The sequence below is a fragment of the Lethenteron reissneri genome, chromosome 59, assembly GCF_015708825.2.
Source record: "Lethenteron reissneri isolate LAM-NWPU_2019-01 chromosome 59, ASM1570882v1, whole genome shotgun sequence".
Classification (NCBI taxonomy): domain Eukaryota; kingdom Metazoa; phylum Chordata; class Hyperoartia; order Petromyzontiformes; family Petromyzontidae; genus Lethenteron; species Lethenteron reissneri.
Genome location: NC_083837.1, coordinates 3,575,887 through 3,599,439, shown reverse-complemented (window position 1 = coordinate 3,599,439; position 23,553 = coordinate 3,575,887). Strand labels below are relative to the sequence as shown.

At 53.5% G+C, this 23,553-nt stretch overlaps 1 protein-coding gene across 1 annotated transcript in view; it reads left to right on the top strand.

The window, feature by feature from the left end:
* Nucleotides 1-23,553, top strand: part of TDRD3 (tudor domain containing 3) — a 281,657-nt gene that overhangs the window by 237,985 nt on the left and 20,119 nt on the right. Inside the window, exons 11-13 of the mRNA XM_061575824.1 lie at nucleotides 14,890-15,329; nucleotides 20,568-20,660; nucleotides 21,579-21,867. Coding sequence (XP_061431808.1) covers nucleotides 14,890-15,329; nucleotides 20,568-20,660; nucleotides 21,579-21,867 — 822 coding nt within the window. The remainder of the gene's footprint in view (nucleotides 1-14,889; nucleotides 15,330-20,567; nucleotides 20,661-21,578; nucleotides 21,868-23,553) is intronic.

The following is a 23,553-nucleotide window of genomic DNA, read 5'->3' as shown; positions in this document are numbered from 1 at the left end:
AACACTGCCCATAGACTCAACACTGCACCATAGACTCACACTGCACATAGACTCACACTGCACATAGACTAACACTGCCCATAGACTCACACTGCCCATAGACTCACACTGCACATAGACTCAACACTGCCCATAGACTAACACTGCCCATAGACTCACACTGCACATAGACTCACACTGCACATAGACTCAACACTGCCCATAGACTCAACACTGCCCATAGACTCACACTGCACATAGACTCACACTACCCATAGACTCAACACTGCCCATAGACTCAACACTACCCATAGACTCAACACTGCCCATAGACTCAACACTACCCATAGACTCAACACTGCCCATAGACTCAACACTGCCCATAGACTCAACACTACCCATAGACTCAACACTGCCCATAGACTCAACACTACCCATAGACTCAACACTACCCATAGACTCAACACTGCCCATAGACTCAACACTACCCATAGACTCAACACTGCCCATAGACTCAACACTGCACCATAGACTCAACACTGCCCATAGACTCAACACTGCCCATAGACTCAACACTACCCATAGACTCAACACTACCCATAGACTCAACACTACCCATAGACTCAACACTGCCCATAGACTCAACACTGCACTTCTGATTAGCACGTTTGGCTACGTACGGTGCGAAAGAAGTTCAACGTACGCAACGACGCTTTGTTGAGCTATCGCTTGAGTCCAGTTCGCTTCTGAAACAAACAGCTAATGACTCAGTGGGCCTTACCTGGTCAAATAAAAAATAAAGAGTTTAGTTTAAATTCACTCATGCAGAGCGATTCGCTGATCTCTCCTATACTTCGCAACGCCAATCGTTTTTGTTGTTGTAGTTGTTGTTGTTGTTGTGGTGATGGTGGTTGTGGTGGTGGTAACTTTCTGAGCCCCGTGCCCCCCCCTAACGAACATCTGTAGCCAAAGAGCTTCACAGATCATCGGATTTCTCCCCATTCCGCTTCTGTTCTGTGGGCCAGCGGAATATCAATGCAACTTTCATCTCAGATATTTGAATCTCTATCTCTGTCTCTCTCTCTTTACCAGCAGCAATAGCAGCAGCAGCAGCAAGCAGCCTCCCTGATACGAAGCAAGACTTATTAAGTATAACCCGTAAAAACAAAGTTTTTCACTCTAAATCCTTTATATGCGTGGCGGCTAGAGTCCTCTCGTCCTCTGGCTTGAGATGGCTGCCACCTATGGGTCAGATGATTGTCTGCCACCATTAAGCAATTGGTAATTAAATATTTAATTTGTTTTCATAAACAGTGTAAAATTTTTGAAACATTTTTTCACCAACATTAATTGTCACGCACAACGAGTCTGTGTGCAAAATGTCAGCTCGATTGGATCACGGGAAGTGGGTTCAAAAACGACCGAAAGATTTGCACGGTCGTAAGCAAGCAAGCAAGTGAACTTAATGTAAAGGATTTAAAAAGGAAAACCAACAAAAAAAACCGATTTAGAATGCGAGCGCGCTGCGGGGGGCGGGGAGGGAGGGGGGGGGGGTCTGTGCAGCTCCGAGAGGCGAGAGCGAGGTTCTTCCCGCTTGCAAGTAAGTACGAGTTTAGAGAAAGAGGGTGAGAGAGGGGAAAAATTAACCCGTAAAAACAAAGTTTTTCACTATAAATCCTTTATATGCGTGGCGGCTAGAGTCCTCTCGTCCTTTGGCTTGAGATGGCTGCCACCTATGGGTCAGATAATTGCATGGCAGCATTAAGCAATTGGTAATTAAATATAATATTTTTGTCCTAAAAGTGTAAAATTTTGACATTTTCACGAACATTAATTGTTTCGCACAACGAGTCTGTGTGGAAAAGATCAGCTCGATTGGAGCACGGGAAGTGGGTTAAAAAACGACCGAAAGATTTGCACGGTCCTAAGCAAGCAAGCAAGTGAACTTAATATAAAGGATTTAAAAATAACAAAAAACTGAAGACTTTGCGATGAGAACCCCGCAGCGAAAACGCGACTTTGAAGCCGGGCTGGAAGTCTACGTCCGGCTTGGCAGTGAGAGGACATCGGCCCCCCACCACGCCCCCCCCCCCAGCCACATACTCTGTCCCGCTACGGAAATCTGTGGCTTCTGCTGCTGCTGGTGACGTTTGTGGATGGCAGTGAAGGCCGGCGTTGTGGGGTGTGGTGGAGTGGGGTGGGGTCTGAATGAGACGTCTGAATGACTCTGTCTTTCCGACAGACCTGTTCTTCACCTGAGGACGGCTGCTTGCGTTGTGGCCGAAACGTCGTGAGAATTATTTTATGATGTTTTATTTTTATTCTACGTGACTTTACCGAAAGAACCAAGAAGATGAATCCCTGCAGTCACGAAAGCTTTAAATATAATTATTTTATTATTTTTATTTTTATTATTTTATTACTTCCCTTCTACGTGACTTTACCGAAAGAACCAAGAAGATGAATCCCTGCAGTCACGAAAGCTTTAAATCGAAATTTTATTACGTTTTATTTGTATTATTTTATTACTTCCCTTCTACGTGACTTTACCGAAAGAACCAAGAAGATGAATGGGTGTGGCAGTTGGATTTTGCCGAGAGATTTCCATCTTTCCCTCGCACCCGCGGTGCCATCGAACCGAGTGTGAAACAACGCAAAGGCAACGCATCAGCGTGGCCACGATGGAAAAGCAAACGCACGCGCACGCACAAAGATCCCCCGTATAGCCTTAACAGACTGTAGGGGCAAGTGCTGTTAGCGAGCACCTATGAAGGCCAGAACGGTACACGAAAGAGGAGTTGGGTGGCCAGCACCACGCCCGATCGCCTTTGTCTCCCCAGTGGCGATGTTTACACACCGCGCCAGGTACTCATTTAAGGCTGAGTCGACCTAGGGGAGGCCCAGGACCGGTTTAGATCATCGTCACTGGTGTTGGCCGTGAGCGGGAATCGAACCCGGGTCGCCAGGTTCGTAGCGAAGCGCGCTAACCACTACACTACCGCTCCCCATTCGCACGCACGCACGCACACGCACGCACACGCACGCACACACGCACGCACACGCACGCACACACGCACGCACACGCACGCACACACGCACACGCACGCACACACACACGCACACACACGCACGCACACGCACGCACACACGCACGCACACGCACGCACACGACGCAACGCGTGGAATGAGCAATTCCTTCTAGATTTGAAGCTCCACTACAATTATGTTTCGATTTAAAGCTTTCGTGACTGCAGGGATTTATCTTCTTGGTTCTTTCGGTAAAGTCACGTAGAATGGAAATAATAAAAATAAAACATAATAAAATAATTTTCACGACGTTTCGGCCACAACGCAAGCAGCCGTCCTCAGGTGAAGAACAGGTCTGTCAGAAAGACAGCGTCTGAATTCAGACGCTGTCTTTCCTGAGGACGGCTGCTTGCGTTGTGGCCGAAACGTCGTGAGATTTGTATTTTATTATGTTTTATTTTTATTATTTTATTTCCCTTCTACGTGACTTTACCGAAAGAACCAAGAAGATACAGTTATGTTGCTGTGCCTTTTTACACCAGATGAAGGAAGCTTGTGTTGCCTCCGATTTAATTGATTTATTTGCATTTTTTATTATTTATTTGTATTTATTTTTTACCTACGTGACTTTACCGAAAAAACCTTAAGAGCAATTCCTTGTTTTTCGCCACCTCCGGTTAGCCACGTATGGCGCGAAAGAACTTCAACACGCAGACGTACAACACACAACACACACACACGCGCACGGGACATACGTACAGAGAGAAAGATCCCCCGTATAGCCTTAACAGACTGTTGGGGAAAGTGCTTTGAAGGCCGGCACGGCACACGAGGGGGTGGGGTGGCCAACACCACGCCCGGCCGCCTTTGTCTCCCCAACGGCGATGATTACACATCGCACCTGGTATTGATTTGAGGCTGAGTCGACCTCGGGGAGGCCCAGGACCGATTCAGATAATCGTCACCGGAGTTGGCCGTGAGTGGGACTCGAACTCGGGTTGCCGGGGTTCGTAGCGCAGCGCTAACCACTGCACCGCCGCTCCCCACACGCAACACGCAACGTACACGCATGCTCACGCAATGTACACGCATGCACACGCAACACGCAACATACATGGCATACGTAAGACCTCGCCCGCAAAAACACACACGCACTGAACACACGACGCACGCACACACACACGGTGTACGTACGCCCCCACGCGCACACACACACGCACTGAACACACACACGCACGACACACACACGCACACACGCACACACACACACAACACACGCACTGAACACACACAACACACACAACACACGCACTGAACACACGCACTGAACACACACACGCACGCACACACGACGAGGCAACGGGTACAATCCAGGAGGGAGCTCCATGCGGCATCTTCAGGGTAGCGAGTCGCCGCTTTAATTAGCCGGCTCCCTTCTCTCTCCGACGTGAGCGAATGTATATTTGAGTTGCAATGTGTTCTTTTATTTTTATTATTATTATTCTATCTACATAAACGTGCAGCCAATTAATCAAGCGAATGCTAATATTGAGGCCTTGACCAAGTTTTGCAATACAATTACGGAATCATCAAACTTGTACCTCGCTGCTATTTGATGAATTCATTTTCAATGGGAACGCTTGCATGTTCCTGATGATTAATGCGCCAACCTATGCGGGTGTGTGTACACACAAAGCAAAGCTCCCCCGTGTAGCCCTTTTCACGGACTGCCGGGGCAAGTGCTGTTAGCGAGCACCTACGAAAGGCTGGCACGGCAAATGACGGGCGGGTGGGTTGGTGGCCAGCACCACGCCCGGCCGTCTTTGTCTTCCCAGTGCTCACGTTCACACACCGCATGCGGGAACACTACGGGACTGCCAGTTGGCACCCTGGTTGCGATGTTTACGCATCGCGCTGGGTTAAGGCTGAGTCGACCTAGGGGAGGCGCAGTGCGGGTTCAAACATTTACCACTTTTGTGTTCTTCGGGAGCGGGAATCGAACCTGGGCCCGCCGGCCCTTGTGCCACTGCTTGCCCTGTGCGCCACGGTTGATGAGATGTTAACTACCTCGCCCGGTATGCAGGAGGTCGTGAGTTCAATCCTGACCTTGACGCCTGCTGCTGTATATTTGGAGTTTGCGTGTCTTTCTCATCATAATCATCATCACTGTGGCTATGAGATATTGACTGCCTCGCCTGGTATACAGGAGGTCGTGGGTTCGATCTTGACCCTGACGCTTGTTGTATATTTGGAGTTTGCGTGTCTCTCTCTCTCATCATCATTATCACGGTGGCTAGGAGATGTTAAGTATCTCGCCTGGTGTGCAGGAGGTCGTGGGTTCGATCCCGATCCTGGCTCCTGCTGCTGTGTATTTGGAGTTTGCGTATCTCTCTCTCCCCGTGGTCGCGTTTATTTTTCTCCGGGTCCTCCAGTTTTACCCTCCACATTTAGAATCAACGTCACGCGTTTTGAGTATTCGTGCTTTTGTACATTTCCACACGGTGATCATGATAAGCCACTTCACTGGGCCATCATTTGTGGCCAGATTTCCCTTCTGAAAAGAAAAGCTATGTAGCTCAGTGGGCCTACCCTGGTAAAATAAAAAATAAAAATTTTTAGATATTCTTTGGGTCTTTCGGTAAAGTCAAGTTTTCCCTTTGGGCACCATGAAACAGGGTGTCCGCATCTTACCAACGCCGTGGTTTTTTCGGAGTTGTTTTTTTGTTCTCCTCTTCGGGGTGTGGAGCGTGAGTCTTGGTCGGAAGGTCAGAGGTCAAACCCCGGGGATGTTGCAGCCGCACAGTTTTAAATTTTTGTAATTTTTATTTTGTAATTTTTTTCATCGCTGCGCTGTTCCAGTCCGGGCCTCCACTGCATCTGACCCTGAACCCACCCACTGCCCTCCCCCCCCCCATTGACCATTTTCGTTTTAGCCGTCAGGTCCCATTAGCCTGAATCTATCTCCCTGGTTGGCCGGGCGATTTGGGCCGGTGGGATGGTGGTGGTGGTGGTGGTGGCTCAAAAAGTATTGTCAATAAACCGGTGAAAGTCATTCAATATCGGCAATTCACTTTACTGGATCTGCAGCCGTTCTCAACGTTATGAGCACACGGGGGTGGGGGGGGGGCGTGGGTGGGAGGGGGGGCTGCCCAGGGAGGGGATGAGGGCGGTGGTATCTGTGACCGCGAAAGCTTCATAGCGCGTCGGATTCATCCGCTGCGATTAAAGATTCTCATTCTGAAATAAGGAGGATGGGGGAGGGAGGGAGGGAGCGGTGGGGTGGGTGGGTGGGCTAAGCGACCAGGGACTTGACCTTAAACTATCTTTTTATTTGACCAGCTAAAGCCCACTGAGACTCCATCGCTCGCTCTTGTTCAGAAGCGTCCCGGCTGTCACAAACGAGAGCTCAGCGAGTTATGGAGCTACGGGCTTTTTAAAATCGACGTTGACGAACTCATTTCTTTAGAACGGCTTCTGTTTGCGTTTTTACCTTGTCGTGTTCACACCGCACCTCCGATTAGCCGCGGTTGGCTACGTACGGTGCGAAAGAAGTTCAACAAACATACATACTGCCCATAGACTCAACACTGCCCATAGACTCAACACTGCCCATAGACTAACACTGCCCATAGACTCAACACTACCCATAGACTCAACACTACCCATAGACTTAACACTACCCATAGACTAACACTGCCATAGACTAACACTGCCCATAGACTAACACTGCCCATAGACTAACACTGCCCATAGACTAACACTGCCCATAGACTAACACTGCCCATAGACTAACACTGCCCATAGACTAACACTGCCCATAGACTAACACTGCCCATAGACTCAACACTGCCCATAGACTCAACACTGCCCATAGACTAACACTGCCCATAGACTAACACTGCCCATAGACTCAACACTGCCCATAGACTAACACTGCCCATAGACTAACACTGCCCATAGACTCAACACTGCCCATAGACTCAACACTGCCCATAGACTAACACTGCCCATAGACTAACACTGCCCATAGACTCAACACTACCCATAGACTCAACACTACCCATAGACTTAACACTACCCATAGACTAACACTGCCCATAGACTAACACTGCCCATAGACTAACACTGCCCATAGACTAACACTGCCCATAGACTAACACTGCCCATAGACTAACACTGCCCATAGACTAACACTGCCCATAGACTAACACTGCCCATAGACTCAACACTGCCCATAGACTCAACACTGCCCATAGACTAACACTGCCCATAGACTAACACTGCCCATAGACTCAACACTGCCCATAGACTAACACTGCCCATAGACTAACACTGCCCATAGACTCAACACTGCCCATAGACTCAACACTGCCCATAGACTAACACTGCCCATAGACTAACACTGCCCATAGACTCAACACTGCCCATAGACTAACACTGCCCATAGACTCAACACTGCCCATAGACTCAACACTGCCCATAGACTAACACTGCCCATAGACTAACACTGCCCATAGACTAACACTGCCCATAGACTCAACACTGCCCTTAGACTAACATTGCCCATAGACTCAACACTGCCCATAGACTAACACTGCCCATAGACTAACATTCCCCATAGACTCAACACTGCCCATAGACTAACACTGCCCTTAGACTAACACTGCCCATAGACTAACATTGCCCATAGACTAACACTGCCCATAGACTAACACTGCCCATAGACTAACACTGCCCATAGACTCAACACTACCCATAGACTCAACACTGCCCATAGACTAACACTGCTCATAGACCCAACATTGCCCATAGACTCAACACTGCCCATAGACTCAGCACTACCCATAGACTAACACTGCCCATAGATTAAAAAAAATAACAATATTAAACCGGCGCGATGCGGTGGAAAGGAACCTGCAGCAACAATTCTCTTTCGCTCCGTCCCCCGGTTGCCCCCGGTCAACGCGGCGAGTGCGGCGGTGATGAGCCTCCCTGCGACAGCCGCCGTCTAGAAGCGTCGCATCCAAAGGTCGGCTAACGCGAGGTCAACGCGGGAAAACCCGTGGCACCTTAAAGCGTGGAATGGCAATGGTGGAGGGGTGGTAAAGTGCAATGAGGATTTGCCTAGAGCGGGTTTGCGTGTTACTCTGCCTGGCTGTGTGTGTGTGTCTGTGAGTGTGTCTGTGAGTCTGTGTGTGTGAGTGTGTGTGAGTGTGTGTGAGTGTGTGTCTGTGTGTGTGAGTGTGTGTGAGTGTGTGAGTGTGTGTGAGTGTGTGTGAGTGTGTGTGAGTGTGTGAGTGTGTGTGAGTGTGTGAGTGTGTGTGTGAGTGTGTGTGTGAGTGTGTGAGTGTGTGTGTGAGTGTGTGAGTGTGTGAGTGTGTGTGTGTCTGTGAGTGTGTGTGAGTGTGTGTGAGTGTGTGTGTGAGTGTGTGTGAGTGTGTGTGTGGGAGTGTGTGTGTGTGGCGGGCAGCCACCCATTCCACTCCGTGCCGCAGAGGTCAGAACCGGGTACCCGATACCCGTACCCTACCCGATACCCGGCTACCCGTACCCAGCCGGGTACGGGTACGGGTAGCCGTTTGCGACCCTGGTGCGGCCGGGTACGGGTAGGCCATGAGTCACTGGTGAGTCACCGTTTGTCACTCATTTCGGGTAGGGTACGGGTACGGGTAGGGAACGGCTACCCGTACCCAGCTGGGTACGGGTAGCCATTTGCGACCCTGGTGCGGCCGGGTACAGGTAAGGAATCAAAACCCGTTTGCGACCTCTGCCGTGCCGTGCCCGGCCCATCATAGGTCGATCGCGGACGGCTCTTGCCGAGGTTATACGGGGGACCTTTGTCTTCGTTGGGGAGCGGCGGTGCAAGTGTCAGCCGCGCTGCGCTGTGTGTGGGCCCCGGTAACCCGGGTTCGATTCACACTCACAGCCAACGCCAGTGGCGAATATCTGAATCGGTCCTGGGCCTCCCCAAGGTCTAGTGGCGATGTGTAAACACGCGAACATCGCCACTGGGGAGACAAAGGCGGCCGGGCGTGGTTTTGGCCACCTACGCCGATTCACCTTGCAAATAAGTTCACCATACGCACAGCGCACATTTGCCGGGGCATATTCCCGGCACCCCCTCCGTTCGCCCACGCCGGCAGCCAGCCCGCCAGCCCGCCAGCCCGCCCGCCAGCCAGCCCGCCAGCCTGCCAGCCCGCCAGCCCGCCAGCCAGCCCGGCAATTTATCCTCAACCCAACCATTGCGTTGCCGTCCTCATCGGGATTTGTTCGCTTGGATTAATTAAATAGTCTTAGTAGGCGCACGCCTCTACGAACGGGTGGGGAGGGGGAGGCGTAGGGCAGGGTGAAACTGGCAGACCCTTAAGGATTGTGTGCTGATAAATGATTTTTTACCCTTCTATCTGGCAACAAAACTGACACCTTTTTTTTTTGCAAGGAGTTGTGCGCCTTTTGGCTCACTCACCCACTCAATCACCCACTCAATCATCCACTCAATCACCCACTCAATCAATCACTCACCCACTCACTCACCCACTCACTCACACACCCACCCACTCACCCACTCACTCACCCACTCATCACCCACTCACCCACCCACTCACCCACGCACTCACTCACCCACTCACTCACCCACTCACTCACCCACTCACTCACCCACTCACTCACCCACTCACCCACCCACTCAACACCATGTGAGACTAGGCTCTAAGGAAAGCTGTCTCGGGTGTGGACCAATCAACTTCAAGGACAGTGCATATATTATCAGAGTTGTGTTTTTTGTTTGCATTACGACTGCAGGTATTGTGGTCTATGCAAACATGACTCATTGTTTAAAGGTGTCAGTTTTGTTGCCAGATAGAAGGGTAAAAAATCATTTATCATATTTTTTACTGGCAAATGAGGTTCCAATGGTGATTGTGTGCGGCTTAGGATTTCTCCCACGATTACTCATGGCCCGACTGGTATCACGTCCGAAGCGTGTTTTTATCTCGGTGGTAATTTGTCCGGGAGAAGGAACGCCGCGCGCGCGACCCCGTGCCCACTCCTGCCTCAATGGACGATAAACGTGTTCAACTTTGTTTTTGTTTGCTACTGCTACTGCTGCTACTGCTGCTGCTGCTACTGCTGCTACTACTGCTGCTGCTTCTGCTGCTGCTGCTGCTACTGCTGCTGCTTCTGCTGCTGGCTGCTGCTGCTGTTGATGGCTGCTGGCTGCTACTTCTGCTGCTACTGCTGCTGCTTATGCTGCTACTGCTGCTGCTTCTGCTGCTGCTGCTGCTGCTTCTGCTGCTACTGCTGCTGCTTCTGCTGCTACTGCTGCTGCTTATGCTGCTACTGCTTCTGCTGCTGCTGCTGATGGCTGCTGCTGCTTCTGCTGCTACTGCTGCTGCTTCTGCTGCTTCTGCTGCTGCTTCTGCTGCTGCTGCTGCTGCTACTGCTGATGGCTGCTTCTGCTGCTGCTACTGCTGATGCTGCTTCTGCTGCTGCTGCTACTGCTGCTGCTACTACTTTTGCTGCTACTACTGCTGCTACTACTGCTGCTGCTTCTGCTGATGGCTGCTGCTACTGCTGCTGATGGCTGCTGCTGCTGCTTCTGCTGCTGCTGCATTGACAGTGGTGAACAAGCACAGACCAACAACAGCAACACAACACACTCCACACATTCGTCAACAACATCTCCGCGGCCATGAAAGAACAAAAAAACTAACTAGACGTTTCAGGCAATGGCCCTTCACAGCACGTAGAGGCTAGAGACGTAGTCTCCGACAGGTGACCATGAAACGCTTTATCATACACCGGTTCTTTCGATCGATCAGTGGGTTGCGTTTATTTGTTCTCTATATACAGTGAGGGGAAAAAAATTAACCCGTAAAAACAAAGTTTTTCACTATAAATCCTTTATATGCGTGGCGGCTAGAGTCCTCTCGTCCTCTGGCTTGAGATGGCTGTCACCAATGGGTCAGATGATTGCCTGCCACCATTAAGCAATTGGTAATTAAATATAATTTATTTTTTCCTAAAAAGTGTAAAATTTTGGATTTTTTTTCACGAAAATACATTGTCACGCACAACGAGTCTGTGTGCAAAATGTCAGCTCGATTGGATCACGGGAAGTGGGTTAAAAAACGACCGAAAGATTTGCACGGTCGTCAGCGCGCAAGCAAGCAAGTGAACTTAATATAAAGGATTTAAAAAGTATTTGATCCCCTGCTGATTTTGTAAGTTTGCCCACTGACAAAGAAATGATCAGTCTATAATTTTAACAGTAGGTGTATTTGAACAGTGAGAGACAGAACAACAACAACAAAATCCAGAAAAACTCACGTCAAAAATGTTATACATTGAGTTGCATTTTAATGAGGGAAATAAGTATTTGACCCCCTCTCAATCAGAAAGATTTCTGGCTCCCAGGTGTCTTTTACACAGGTAACCAGCTGAGATTAGGAGCACACTCATAAAGGGAGTGCTCCTAATCTCAGCTTGTTACCTGTATAAAAGACACCTGTTCACAGAAGCAATCAATCAATCAGATTCTAAACTCTCCACCATGGCCAAGACCAAAGAGCTCTTCAAGGGTGTCAGGGACAAGATAGTAGACCCTCACTGTATACTGATCACAGGTGGACACAAACTAGATTCCAACTCAGCAAGGTGCTTGCTCAAAGCACCCCCGACAGCTTCCCAACTCGCTCCAGTCTCAAATGTTTTGTTTTATTTTTAACAACAGCAAAGACAAAAATTGGCACAAAATAACAGCAATCTGTTCATTTTTATTGGAAATGCTGCCCCGGGGAAAAATTGGCTTTGGGCCATCGTGCAAATTAGGTCTTTGTGTGTGTGTGTGTGCACGCGCGTGCATATTTACTAGAGCAGCCGTATCTTGTGTTGGGAGAAGCCGCCGATTTTGGCGTGACCCGATTTTTTGTTTTTCGCGTTTTCTCTCTCCGCTGTGTCGAGAGCGCGACCTGCGACACTTTCCCCAGCGTCTGCGATGCCGTCGAATTATCCGCCCTCCTCGGCAAACGGTGGCGAAGGTGCCAAGAAGGCGTGCGAATCGTTTCGTCGCTCTGGCAAAACACGGTTCCCACCCCTCTCGCCTCGGACCAGAGGTCGCAACCAGGTACCCGATACCCGTACCCTACCCGATACCCGGCTACCCGTACCCAGCCGGGTACGGGTAGGCCGTGAGTCACTGGTGAGTCACCGTTTGTCATTCATTTCGGGTAGGGTACGGGTAGGGAACGGCTTCCCGTACCCGGCCGGGTACGGGTACGGGTAGACCGTGAGTCACTGGTGAGTAGCCGTTTGTCACTCAATTCGGGTAGGGTACGGGTACGGGTACCCGGCCGGGTATCGGGTACCCATTTGCGACCCTGGTGCGGCCGGGTACGGGTAAGGAATCAAAACCCGTTTTCGACCTCTAGCCTCGTACTTTCTACCCGCGCGCCGTTACAGACGCGGGGATTAATTGGCTGCGAATGAATCAGTTTTTTCCCCACCACTTTTCCGACACGCGGCTGCAAGTCAGCGGGGCTTGGCGGGGCGTCCCCCCGTTCGCCGTATAGAATCTCGGGAGCGGTGCGAGCGGGCCCGCCGATGATTTTACCCGTCGCTCACCGCGGGGAAGCGACGTGACCGCTGGTGGCAAAACCGTCTTGCCCCCCCGCCCCCCCCGCCCCCCCCCCACCCTCGCACGTGGCCTTTGTGGGAACGTGGGTGCCGGTAAAGTTTTTGGTTTTATTTCAGCTTGTCTGCCCAGTTCCGATCGTGTACGCGTACATCTTCGGAAACGTGAACAGGCGAAGCGATGGTTCACAGACCGTTGGCAATCTACTAGCGGATAAAGCCCCCTCCCTCCTTCCCTCCATCCCTCCCCTCTCTACCCTCTTTAACACAGCAGTGCAATCCTCTCGTGCATCTCAACACTTTTTCGCTCCCTCCCTCTCCTCCCTCTCCCCTCTCTCCCCTCCCTCCCCTCTCACCCGCCTCTTGACGACATCAGCAATTGCCCTCCAGCATTGCAAATTTCAACTTTGGTGTCTGTCCTCCCATCCACCCCACGCACGCCACCCCACCCACCCCAAGCCACCCACCCCACCCACCCCACCACACGCACCCCACCCCACGCCACCCACCCAACCACACCCACCCCACCCCACGCCACGCTGGCTGAAAAATAAGTGAATGCCTTGGTACGCCTTGCCTGGTGAGGATATGGATGGTTGGTTTGCCTTTCTTGCATTTTGCGCTCCTCAGCCTTCGGTATAGTTGGAGTTTGTGTGTCTCTCTCTCATCATCATCACGGTGGCTGGGAGATGTTAACTACCTCGCCTGGTGTGCAGAAGGTCGTGGGTTCGATCCCGACCCTGACGACACCTGCTGTATATCTGGAATCTGCGTGTCTCTCTCTCATCATAATCATCATGACGGTGGCTAGGAGATGTTAACTACCTCGCCTGGTCTACAGGAGGTCGTGGGTTCGATCCCAACCCTGACGCCTGCTGCTGTATATTTAGAGTTTGCGTGTCTCTCTCTCTCTCATCATCATCACGGTGGCTAGGAGATGTTAACAACCTCGCCTGGTGTACAGGAGGTTGTGGGTTCGATCCCGACCCCGACGCCTGCTGCTGTTTATTCGGAGTTTGCGTGTGTCTCTATCGTCGCGGTCGCGTGGATTTTTCCTCCCCGTTCTCCCTTTCGCGTTCAGAATCGGCGTCACGCGTTCAGAGCGTTCGGCCGCAGTGAATGTCCTGAAGAGCCGTGACGTAGCCCGTTCGGGGGCCTTTCACCTTGGTGCGATGAAATGAAATAAGAAAGTTTCGATACTTTTAGTTGACAAAAATTCACGATCTCAGTGGCTCGGTACGCAGAGGCGGTAGTCATAACCACCCACCCTCCCACCCTCCCCCCCCCGCCACTGAACCACTCAATCAGTCACCGCCATCACTTTGCTGGACGTAATAACATAATGTGCCCGGCACATGAAGTGTCGTAATGGCCCTCCGAGTTCGCAATCGCATTATTATTTCCCTTCTACGTGAGTTTACCGACGAAAGAACCAAGAAGATGAATCCCTGCAGTCACGAAAGAAGCTTTACATCGAAGTTTTATTATGTTTTATTTTTATTATTTTATTACTTCCCTTCTACATGACTTTACCGAAAGAACCAAGAAGATGAATCCCTGCAGTCACGAAAGCTTTACATCGAAATTTTATAATGTTTTATTTTTATTATTTCATTACTTCTCTTCTACGTGACTTTACCGAAAGAACCAAGAAGATGAATCCCTGCAGTCACGAAAGAAGCTTTACATCGAAAGGTAAACAAGCCGACAGCGTACGCGTGCTTTGCGCGGCCGCATTGGCCCTCGGCCACAGCAAGCGGAGATTCCAGCTGCTGGAGGAGTTCCGCGGGGACTCCTCCAGCCAGCGCGTGCCACAGTTCCCGGCCTTCGTAGCCACCACCGCCGCTGCTGCTCGCTGACAACCCTTGCCCCGACGCTCTGTCGAGGCCCTACGGGGGATCTTTGTCTTTGCGCGGCGTGAGAATCCGGCGTGGAAGTTCGATTCCCCGCCGCCACCAGCAGCACCGCTGATGGCGATCATCCCGAACACCGGTTCCCTCGCTGGGTCGACTCAACGACATTTCGCGATTCATGCCAAATCTAAACGTCGGCGCTGGGGGGTAGGGAGACAAACGTCGGCCCGGGCGTGGTGGCCCCCCCCCCCTCCCGGTGTGTGCCACAGTGCCGGCCTTCGTCGGTGCTTTACCGCTATCGGTGGCACTCCACTGGGGGGGGGGTGAGTAGGCTTCGGCCCCGGTGCCGTGCCCGTCCGTAACATTCTCTCTCTCGTCTCCTCCCCCCGACCGCCCGCAGTCTCGGACTCCGGGAGCTTGCCGCGCGAGCCGGACTCACAGCCGAGGCGCCGCGGCGTTCCCGGCGTCTTCCACTTCCCTCCGGAGCACCACGGCGCCGGCGAGCGCCGGTTCGGCGGCGGCGGCGGCACCGGCCGTGGCGGAGAGACGCGCCCCGCCGGTCACGACTTGCCGCCGCGCTTCCAGCGGGAGAGGCGGCCGCCCGCGGAAGGCCGGCACTGGGTGGGCGAGGGGCGGGGGATGCAGCTGCACCAGCCGCAGCAGCAGCAGCAGCAGCAGCAGCATCAGCAGCAGCAGCATCAGCAGCATCAGCAGCAGCATCAGCAGTGGCACCGCGGACGTCCCGGCAGCGCGGAGGAGGAGCGAGGGCAGAGCCCCCGGAGGAGGCGGACTCATCGCGGGGGCGACGACGGTGACGACGGCAACGGCGACAGGAGGTACGTACCACGTGATACGTACCACGTGATACGTACCACGTGATACGTACCACATGATACGTATCACGTGTCACGTACCACGTCCAGCATACCACGTGATACGTACCATGTACCACGTGATACGTACCACGTGATACGTACCACGTACAATGTACCACGTACCACGTGATACGTACCATGTACCACGTGATACGTACCACGTGATACGTACCACGTACAATGTACCACGTACCACGTGATACGTACCACGTGATACGTACCACGTCCAGCGTACCACGTGATACGTACCATGTACCACGTACCACGTGATACGTACCATTTACCACGTGATACGTACCACGTGATACGTACCACGTGATACGTACCACATGATACGTATCACGTGTCACGTACCACGTCCAGCATACCACGTGATACGTACCATGTACCACGTGATACGTACCACGTGATACGTACCACGTACAATGTACCACGTACCACGTGATACGTACCATGTACCACGTGATACGTACCACGTGATACGTACCACGTACAATGTACCACGTACCACGTGATACGTACCACGTGATACGTACCACGTCCAGCGTACCACGTGATACGTACCATGTACCACGTACCACGTGATACGTACCATTTACCACGTGATACGTACCACGTGATACGTACCACGTGATACGTACCACATGATACGTATCACGTGTCACGTACCACGTCCAGCATACCACGTGATACGTACCATGTACCACGTGATACGTACCACGTGATACGTACCACGTACAATGTACCACGTACCACGTGATACGTACCATGTACCACGTGATACGTACCACGTGATACGTACCACGTACAATGTACCACGTACCACGTGATACGTACCACGTGATACGTACCACGTCCAGCGTACCACGTGATACGTACCATGTACCACGTACCACGTGATACGTACCATTTACCACGTGATACGTACCACGTGATACGTACCACGTACAATGTACCACGTACCACGTGATACGTACCACGTGATACGTACCATGTGATACGTACCACGTGATACGTACCACGTGATACGTACCACGTGATACGTACCACGTACAATGTACCACGTACCACGTGATACGTACCACGTGATACGTACCACGTGATACGTACCATGTACAATGTACCACGTACCACGTGATGCGTACCACGTGATACGTACCATGTACCACGTGATACATGACACGTACCACGCACCACGCGCCACATCTTCATCGTGCCGACATTAATAACTGAACACTCGCACGTTGATTTGGACGACGCTTCACGTCGATTCTAAATGCGGAGGGAAAATCCCCGCGACCACGGAGACAGACAGAGAGAGAGAGAGACACGCAGGCTCCAAATGTACAGCAGACGTCAGTGTCCGGGCCAAACCCACGACCTCCTGTATACCAGGCGAGGTAGTTAACATCTCCGTGCCACCGTGATGATGATGAGAGAGAGAGAGACACGCAAACTCCAAATATACAGCAGGCGTCAAGGGTCGGGATCGAACCCACGACCTCCTGCATACCAGGCGAGGTAGTTAACATCTCCGTGCCACCGTGATGATGAGAGAGAGACACGCAAACTCCAAATATACAACAGGCATTGTCAGGGTCGAGATTGAACCCACGACCTCCTGTAGACCAGGCGAGAGAGATAACATCTCACCGCTGCTCCCCTGCGTAACAACAATGAAGACAAAGATCCCCCATTTAGCCAAAACAGACTGTAGGGGCAAGTGCTCTTAGCAGGTAGCTTACCTATGAAGGCCGGATACGGTACACGAGGGGGTGAGTGGCCAGCACCACGCCCGACCGCCTTTGTCTCACCAGTGGCGATGTTCATACATCATACCGGGTACTCATTTAAGGCTGAGTCGACCTAGGGGAGGCTCAGGACAGGTTTGAATGATCGTCACCGGTGTTGGCCGTGAGCGGGAATCGAACTCGGGTGGCCAGGTTTGTAGCGCAGCGACACACACAGACACACAGACACACACACACAGACACACACACCACTCACGCACTCCCGCGCACACACACACAGACACACACACCATTCACGCACTCCCGCGAGCACACACACACACAGACACACACACACACAGACACACACACAGACACACACACACACGGACACACAGACACACACACAGACACACACAAACACACACCACTCACGCACTCCCGCGAGCACACACGCGCACACTGACACACACACAGACACAAATGTCCCCCGTATAGCCTTTAATAGACTGTTGGGGCAAGTGCTGTTAGCGAGCACCTATGAAGGCCGGAACGGTACACGAGGGGGTGGGTGGCCAACACCACGCCCGGCCGCCTTTGTCTCCCTAGTGGCAATGTTTACACACCGCACCAGGTACTCATTTGAGGCTGAGTCGACCTAGGGGAGGCCCGGACCGGTTCAGATAATCGTCACTGGTGTTGGCCGTGAGCGGGAATCGAACCCGTGTCGCCGGGTTCATAGCGCAGCGCGCTAACCGCTACACTACCGCACACACACAGACACACACACAGACACACACAGACACACACACAGACACACACAGACACACACACCACTCACGCACTCCCGCGAGCACACACACACACAGACACACAGACAGACACACACACCACTCACGCATTCCCCAGTGCACACACGCGCGTGCACCGACACACACAGACACACACACAGACACGCACACACACACACAGACACACACACCACTCACGCACTCCCGCGCGCCCACTGACATATGCACACTTAACATGCACGGGCGCTTCGCACACAAATGAGATTTTTTTTTTTAAAACACTAAAACCCTTTTTATTTTCGCCACTGAACGTAGAGCCCAGATATCGCACCGATTTTTTATTTCACTTCTAGATTTGAAGCTTTCGTTATTGCAAGTCTTCATATTCTTGGGTTTTTTCGGTAAAGTCACGTAGGTAAAAAATAAAAATTAATAAAAGTTATTTATTTTATTTCTGATTTCACGTCCCACAGCCGCGGACCAAAGCAGCCGAACCCGTTGAGGACGTTCATTTAATTTAGTTTCGCGTCTGAATTTTCTGTCTCTCTGAAGAGCTTTTGCGCGAAAAAGCTCCAGCCGCAAACACGCGTGCGTTTGTCGCGATGGTGCTGCCGCGAACCCCGGCCACCCGAGTTCGACTCCCCGCTCACGGCCGACGCCGGCGACGAATCATCCCAACCGGTCCCCTAGGTCGACTCGGCCTCAAATCCGCACCCGGTGCGGTGCGCCAGAGGTCGCAAACGGGTTTTGATTCCTTACCCGTACCCGTACCCGGCCGCACCAGGGTCGTAAACGGGTACCCGTACCCGTACCCGGCCGTACCCTACCCGTACCCGGGTACGGGTAGGGTACGGGTATCGGGTACCCTATTGCAACCTCTGGGATGAAGCCATGTTGCAGGCGCGGGTGGGTTGATTCTAGGAACTTGAATTGTGAGAAGAGACAAGACGTTGGGAAATGAGTGACAAACGGTGACTCTTTCGATTTAATAAAATAATTCTCACGACGTTTCGGCCACAACGCAAAACCAGACCTGGTTTTCACCTGAGGACGGCTGCTTGCGTTGTGGCCGAAACGTCGTGAGAATTATTTTATTATGTTTTATTTTAATTTTTTTATTACTTCCCTTCCACGTGACTTTACCGAAAGAACCAAGAAGATGAAACGGTCACTCACCAGTGACTCACGGCCTACCCGTACCCGGCCGCACCAGGGTCGCAAACGGGTACCCGGTACGGGTAGCCGGGTATCGGGAAGGGTACGGGTATCGGGTACCCAGTTGCGACCTCTGGGGTGCGGCAAAAACATCGCCGGCGGGGAATTGCAGCGCTTGCCCCAACGGTCCGTTGCAAGTCCATCGCGGGCGGGTGTGGGTTGGGGTGTGGGTTGGGGTGTGGGGTGTGGGTTGGGGTGTGGGTGTGGGGTGTGGGTTGTGGGTTGGGGTGTGGGTTGGGGTGTGGGTTGGGGGTGGGTTGGGGTGTGGGTTGGGATGTGGGTTGGGGTGTGGGTTGGGGTGTGGGTTGGGGTGTGGGTTGGGGTGTGGGTTGGGGTGTGGGTTGGGGTGTGGGTGTGGGGTGTGGGTTGGGGTGTGGGTTGGGGTGTGGGGAGTGGGTTGGGGTGTGGGTTGGGGTGTGGGTTGGGGTGTGGGTTGGGGTGTGTGTTGGGGTGTGGGTTGGGGTGTGGGTTGGGGTGTGGGTTGGGGTGTGGGTTGGGGTGTGGGTTGGGGTGTGGGTTGGGGTGTGGGTTGGGGTGTGGGGGTGTGGGTTGGGGTGTGGGTTCGGGTGTTGGTTGGGGTGTGGGTTGGGGTGTGGGTTGGGGTTTGGGTTGGGGTGTGGGTTGGGGTGTGGGTTGGGGTGTGGGTTGGGGTGTGGGGTGTGGGGTTGGGGTGTGGGTTCGGGTGTGGGTTGGGGTGTGGTTGGGGGTGTGGGTTGGGGTGTGGGTGGGGTGTGGGGTGTGGGTTGGGGTGTGGTTCGGGTGTTGGTTGGGGTGTGGGTTGGGGTGTGGGAGTGGGTTGGGGTGTGGGTTGGGGTGTGGGTTGGGGTGGTGGGTTGGGGTGTGGGTTGGGTTGTGGGTTGGGGTGGGGGTTGGGGTGTGGGTTGGGGAGTGGGTTGGGGTGTTGGTTGGGGTGTGGGTTGGGGGTGTGGGTTGGGGGTGTGGTTGGGGTGTGGGTTGGGGTGTGGGTTGGGGAGTGGGTTGGGGTGTGGGTTGGGGTGTGGGTTGGGGTGTGGGGTGGGGAGTGGGTTGGGGTGTTGGTTGGGGTGTGGGTTGGGGTGTGGGTTGGGGTGTGGGTTGGGGTGTGGGTTGGGGTGTGTGTTGGGGTGTGGGTTGGGGTGTGGGTTGGGGTGTGGGTTGGGGTGTGGGTTGGGGAGTGGGTTGGGGTGTGGGTTGGGGTGTGGGTTGGTGTGTGGGTTGGGGAGTGGGTTGGGGAGTGGGTTGGGGTGTGGGTTGGGGTGTGGGTTGGGGTGTGGGTTGGGGTGTGGGTTGGGGTGTGGGGTGTGGGTTGGAGTGTGGGTTGGGGTGTGGGTTGGGGTGTGGGTTGGGGTGTGGGTTGGGGTGTGGGGTGTGGGTTGGGGTGTGGGGTGTGTGTTGGGGTGTGGGTTGGGGTGTGGGTTGGGGTGTGCGTTGGGGTGTGTGGAGTGTATTTTGTCTCCTGTAACGTGGCGACGCTTCTCCCTGCGGCAGGCCGAGTGCGAGGCGGCCGCTGTGGGGGGGTGGGAGGAGGAGCGGTCCGGCTGGAGTGGGGCCCAGTTGGACAGAGGCCACAGGAGGCGTCAGGTGACCTCCGTGCGTGTGAGCGTGGGAGCGTGCGTGCGTGTGTGTGTGAGAGCGTGTGTGTGAGTGTGTGAGCGTGTGTGTGTATGTGTGAGCGTGTGTGTGTGAGTGAGCGTGTGAGCGTGTGTGTGTGAGTGTGTGAGAGCGTGTGTGGTGAGCGTGTGTGTGAGCGTGTGTGTGAGTGTGTGGTGTGAGCGTGTGTGTGTGTGTGAGTGTGTGAGTGTGTGTGTGAGTGTGAGCGTGTGGTGTGGTGTGTGTGAGCGTGTGAGCGTGGGTGTGTGAGGTTGTGTGAGCGTGTGTGGGTGAGCGTGTGTGTGTGAGCGTGGGAGCGTGCGTGTGAGCGTGTGTGTGTGAGTGTGTGTGAGCGTGTGTGGTGTGTGTGAGCGGTGTGAGAGCGTGTGTGTGAGCGTGTGTGTGTGAGTGTGGTGAGAGCGTGTGTGTGTGTGAGTGTGTGAGAGCGTGTGTGTGAGCGTGTGTGTGAGCGTGTGTGTGTGTGACCGTGTGTGAGCGTGTGTGTGTGTGAGCGTGTGTGTGTGCGTGCGTGTGTGTGTGTGTGTGAGCTGTGTGTGTGTGACCGTGTGAGCATGTGTGTGTGACCGTGTGAGCGTGTGTGTGTGAGCGTGTGTGTGTGTGAGCGTGTGTGTGAGCGTGTGCGTGTGCGAGTGCGTGTGTGAGTGTGTCTGAGCGTGTGTGAGCGTGTGTGTGTGAGCATGTGAGCATGTGAGCGCGTGTGTGAGCGTATATAAGCATGTGAGCGTGTGAGCATGTAAGCGTGTGTGTGTACGTGTGTGGCCGGGTAGCGTGCGGAGCGGTGATGCAGCAACGCGTGCGGTGATACCCGTGACCCCGCATGACCCCCCCCCCCCGCGTGACCCTGAATGACCCCCGCGTGACCCCCGCGTGACCCCCGCGTGACCCCAGGGACCCTCCGTGGGGCCGAGCGACGACTTTCCCGCCCTCTGGCACAACGGAGCGGCGGGACGCGGCGGCGGCGTCGGCGTCGCCCGGCCCCCCCCGGCAACCCCAGGGCCCCCCACGGCAACCCCGGGGCCCCCCACGGTAACTCCAGGGCCCCCCACGGCAACTCCAGGGCCCCCCACGGCAACGCCAGGGCCCCCCACGGTGGAACCGACGCCCGCCAGGGCCAGGCGCACAGGACCCATCAAGCCCCCGCCGGGTCCTCGTCCACAGGGGCAGCACTTGCACGCCGGTGAGGGTCGCGGGTTTGGCGCGAAGTGGCGCTTGGGCGGTCCTGGGCCTCCCCTAGGTCGACTCGGCCTCAAATGAGTACCCAGTGTGGCGGTAGTGTAGCGGTTAGCGCCACGCTGCGCTATGAACCCGGTGACCCGGGTTCGATTCCCGCTCACGGCCAACACCGGTGACGATTATTTAAACCGGTACTGCGCCTCCCCTAGGTCGACTCAGCCTCAAATGAGTAGCTGGTGCCGTGTGAAGTAAACATCGTCACTAGGGAGACAAAGGCGGTCGGGCGTGGTGCTGGCCACCCACCCCCTCGTGTGACGTGCCGGCCTTCGTAGGATCAGCTAGCTGACAGCACTTGCCCCAACAGTCTGTTAAGGCTACACGGGGGATTTTTGTCTTTTTTGTGTGAGGAGTGGTGGCGCAACGATTAGCACATTCCCATGCGAATCCAACCACCTGAGCTCGACCAGGCAGCCACGGCTGCCATCAGTGGCGAGCGATTCCCTGAACCGGGTCCCAGATCTCTCCATAAAGTTCAAAGTTCAAAGTTCATGTATTAGGTATAGCCCTGTGAGCCATTCGGCTCTTGAATCGGGTGCAACCGCAACAAGCAAAAAAACAAAAACATGAACAAAAAACATCTTCAAGTGAATATGTGACTGAGTGCAAACAGAAAATCCAAGAAAGGACAGCAAAATATTGCGGGAAAAAAAATCACCGTACACCAACGCTGTGTGAGTTGGGTGTGAAAAACGGTAACCGAAATATGATTCGGCGGTTTCCGTTCCTCGGTTTGAAACAAAACAAAAAAAATTAACTCGTAAAAACAAAGTTTTTCACTCGAAATCCTTTATATGCGTGGCGGCTAGAGTCCTCTCGTCCTCTGGCTTGAGATGGCTGCCACCTATGGGTCAGATGATTGTCTGCCACCATTAAGCAATTGGGAATTAAATATTTAAAAACATTTCCCTAAACAGTGTAAAGTTTTGGGAAAAAAATTTCACGGGAAGTGGGTTAAAAAACGACCGAAAGATTTGCACGGTCGTAAGCAAGCAAGCAAGCAAACTTAATATAAAGGATTTAAAAAGAAAACGCATCTCGGCTCTGTTTTTAAATCGCGGTTCACCAACTGTGACAAAACTAAAAAATATAGTAGTAGGTTTTTACCCTTTAAACTGGTACAAAACTGCCACCTTTATACAAGGCATCATGTTTGCAATAACCACAACACAAGCAGTCAAAATGCAAACAAAAAGAAACAACTCTGATGATGGTTATCAGAGTCGTTTCGCCTCCCTTGCCGAGAGCGTGCACCGGTGATATGGACCTGCGTCCGCTCAGGCCCCCCACCACCACCCCCCCACCCATCACCAATCCCCCCCCCCACCACCCCCCCCAACACCCCCCAACCACCACCCACTCACCACCTACCCCCCCACCACCCCCCACCACCCCCCCCAACACCCCCCAACCACCACCCACCCCCCCCCCACCACCACCCACTCACCACCTACCCCCCCACCACCCCACACCACCCACTCACCACCCACCCCCCCCACCCCCCCCCACCACCACCCCCCCACCACCACCCCCCCACCACCCCCACCACCACCCCACCACCACCCACCCCCCCACCACCCACCCCCCCACCACCCCCCCACCCACCCCCCACCACCCCCCCCACCCCCACTCA